The 1309-nt window shown below is 63.7% G+C and overlaps 1 protein-coding gene across 1 annotated transcript in view; it reads right to left on the bottom strand.

Annotated features, from left to right (window-relative positions):
• The window catches only part of GADD45B (growth arrest and DNA damage inducible beta), a 2201-nt gene extending 1129 nt beyond the window's left edge, over positions 1-1072 (bottom strand). The window contains exons 1-3 of the mRNA XM_007460377.1: positions 834-1072; positions 632-733; positions 24-246 (exon numbers count right to left, since the gene is read on the bottom strand). Coding sequence (XP_007460439.1) covers positions 24-246; positions 632-733; positions 834-877 — 369 coding nt within the window. The 5' untranslated portion in view covers positions 878-1072. The remainder of the gene's footprint in view (positions 1-23; positions 247-631; positions 734-833) is intronic.
• Between the last annotated feature and the right edge of the window lie 237 nt (positions 1073-1309).

Genomic DNA, 1309 nt, shown 5'->3' with positions numbered 1-1309 from the left:
GGGGGGCCCGAGGCCCAGCTCACCGTGACCAGGAGGCAGTGCAGGTCCCTGGCCTCGGTGGTGCCCTGGGTCTCGGCCGGCTCGCCCAGCAGCTGTGCCAGGCGCTGCATTCCTGACACGCGCACGATGTCAATGTCGTTGTCACAGCAAAAGGACTGGATGAGCGTGAAGTGGATCTGCAGGGCGATGTCGTCCTCCTCCTCCTCGTCAATAGCCAGGAGGCACAGGACCACGCTGTCAGGGTCCCTGAGGAGCCAGAGTGGGATGGTGGGTCAGCTGGGGACTGGGGAGGGGCCACCGTTACGGCCGGGAGTTTGCAAAAGCAAATAGAAACCGCAGGTGCGCAAGGGATCGCGTCTACATGCAGATAAACGGTGGGGGAGAAGACATTCGGTTCCAAGAATGGCGGGGTAAGGCAGGGGCATAGACGGGGTGACTGCCTGCAACTGATGCAGCAGCCGGATACTGCAGCCTCCACCCCTCAAAAAAAAAGAAGGCAGAAAGACCCTCGACCCACAGTAGGGGCACTTGGGGGTGTCCCAGCCCCATGCAAGAGAGGGATGCAGCAAGGAGCGTGCAGAGCGGAGGAGGTCCCCACCCGCGCCCAGCCCGGTGCCGGGGTCTCACTCACACATTCATCAACTTGGCCGACTCGTACACCCCCACGGTGAGGCGGTCCTGACGCTGCGCAGCCACCAGCAGCTCCTCCACCGCGGCGCTCACCATCTGCATCCTGGGGCCAAGGGAGACGGGGTCACGCCGGGCCGGCCACGGGGCGCTCCGGTCCCCGCCCGGCCCGGCCGACCTCAGGCGGCGGGGTCCCCGCTACTTACTTCTGGGCCGCGTTGTCGCACGCCACGAGCTCTTCCAGTGTCATGTTGCAGTTATAATCCACAGTGGAAAACAGCCCCACGACAGTTCCAAGGGAGAAAATGCAAAGTCCGAGGCCGGGGAGCCCAAAGCCTTCCTACGGAGCCCAATCGTTCGTCAAGACCTTCGGAAGGCAGCGAAATCCTCCCCAAATAAGGCGGAAAATAATTGCAAGTGCCTCAGCAAGAATAATCCAGGGAGCTGCAAAAAAAAGTCTGACGTCCTCCGCTTCAGCGACCTTAGCGCGCGGCTGCCGGCGCCGCCATTTATAGACTTGTACAAACAGGGGCGTGGCCCCGGTGGTTCATCCGCCCCTCCTATTGGAGAAAAAACAAAGGCGAGAGAAACCCGCGCTGCAGTTGGCCGGCGGCGGGGAGGGGGCGGGGCGCCGCGAGCGGGCGCCCCACGTGGGGGCGAGAGCCGGGAGGAGGGCGCGGGG

This window comes from Lipotes vexillifer, unplaced genomic scaffold, assembly GCF_000442215.2.
Source record: "Lipotes vexillifer unplaced genomic scaffold, Lipotes_vexillifer_v1.1 scaffold225, whole genome shotgun sequence".
NCBI classification, from domain to species: Eukaryota; Metazoa; Chordata; class Mammalia; order Artiodactyla; family Lipotidae; genus Lipotes; species Lipotes vexillifer.
The sequence above is the reverse complement of the archived record's forward strand: the minus strand, read 5'-3'. Positions and strand labels throughout refer to the sequence as shown.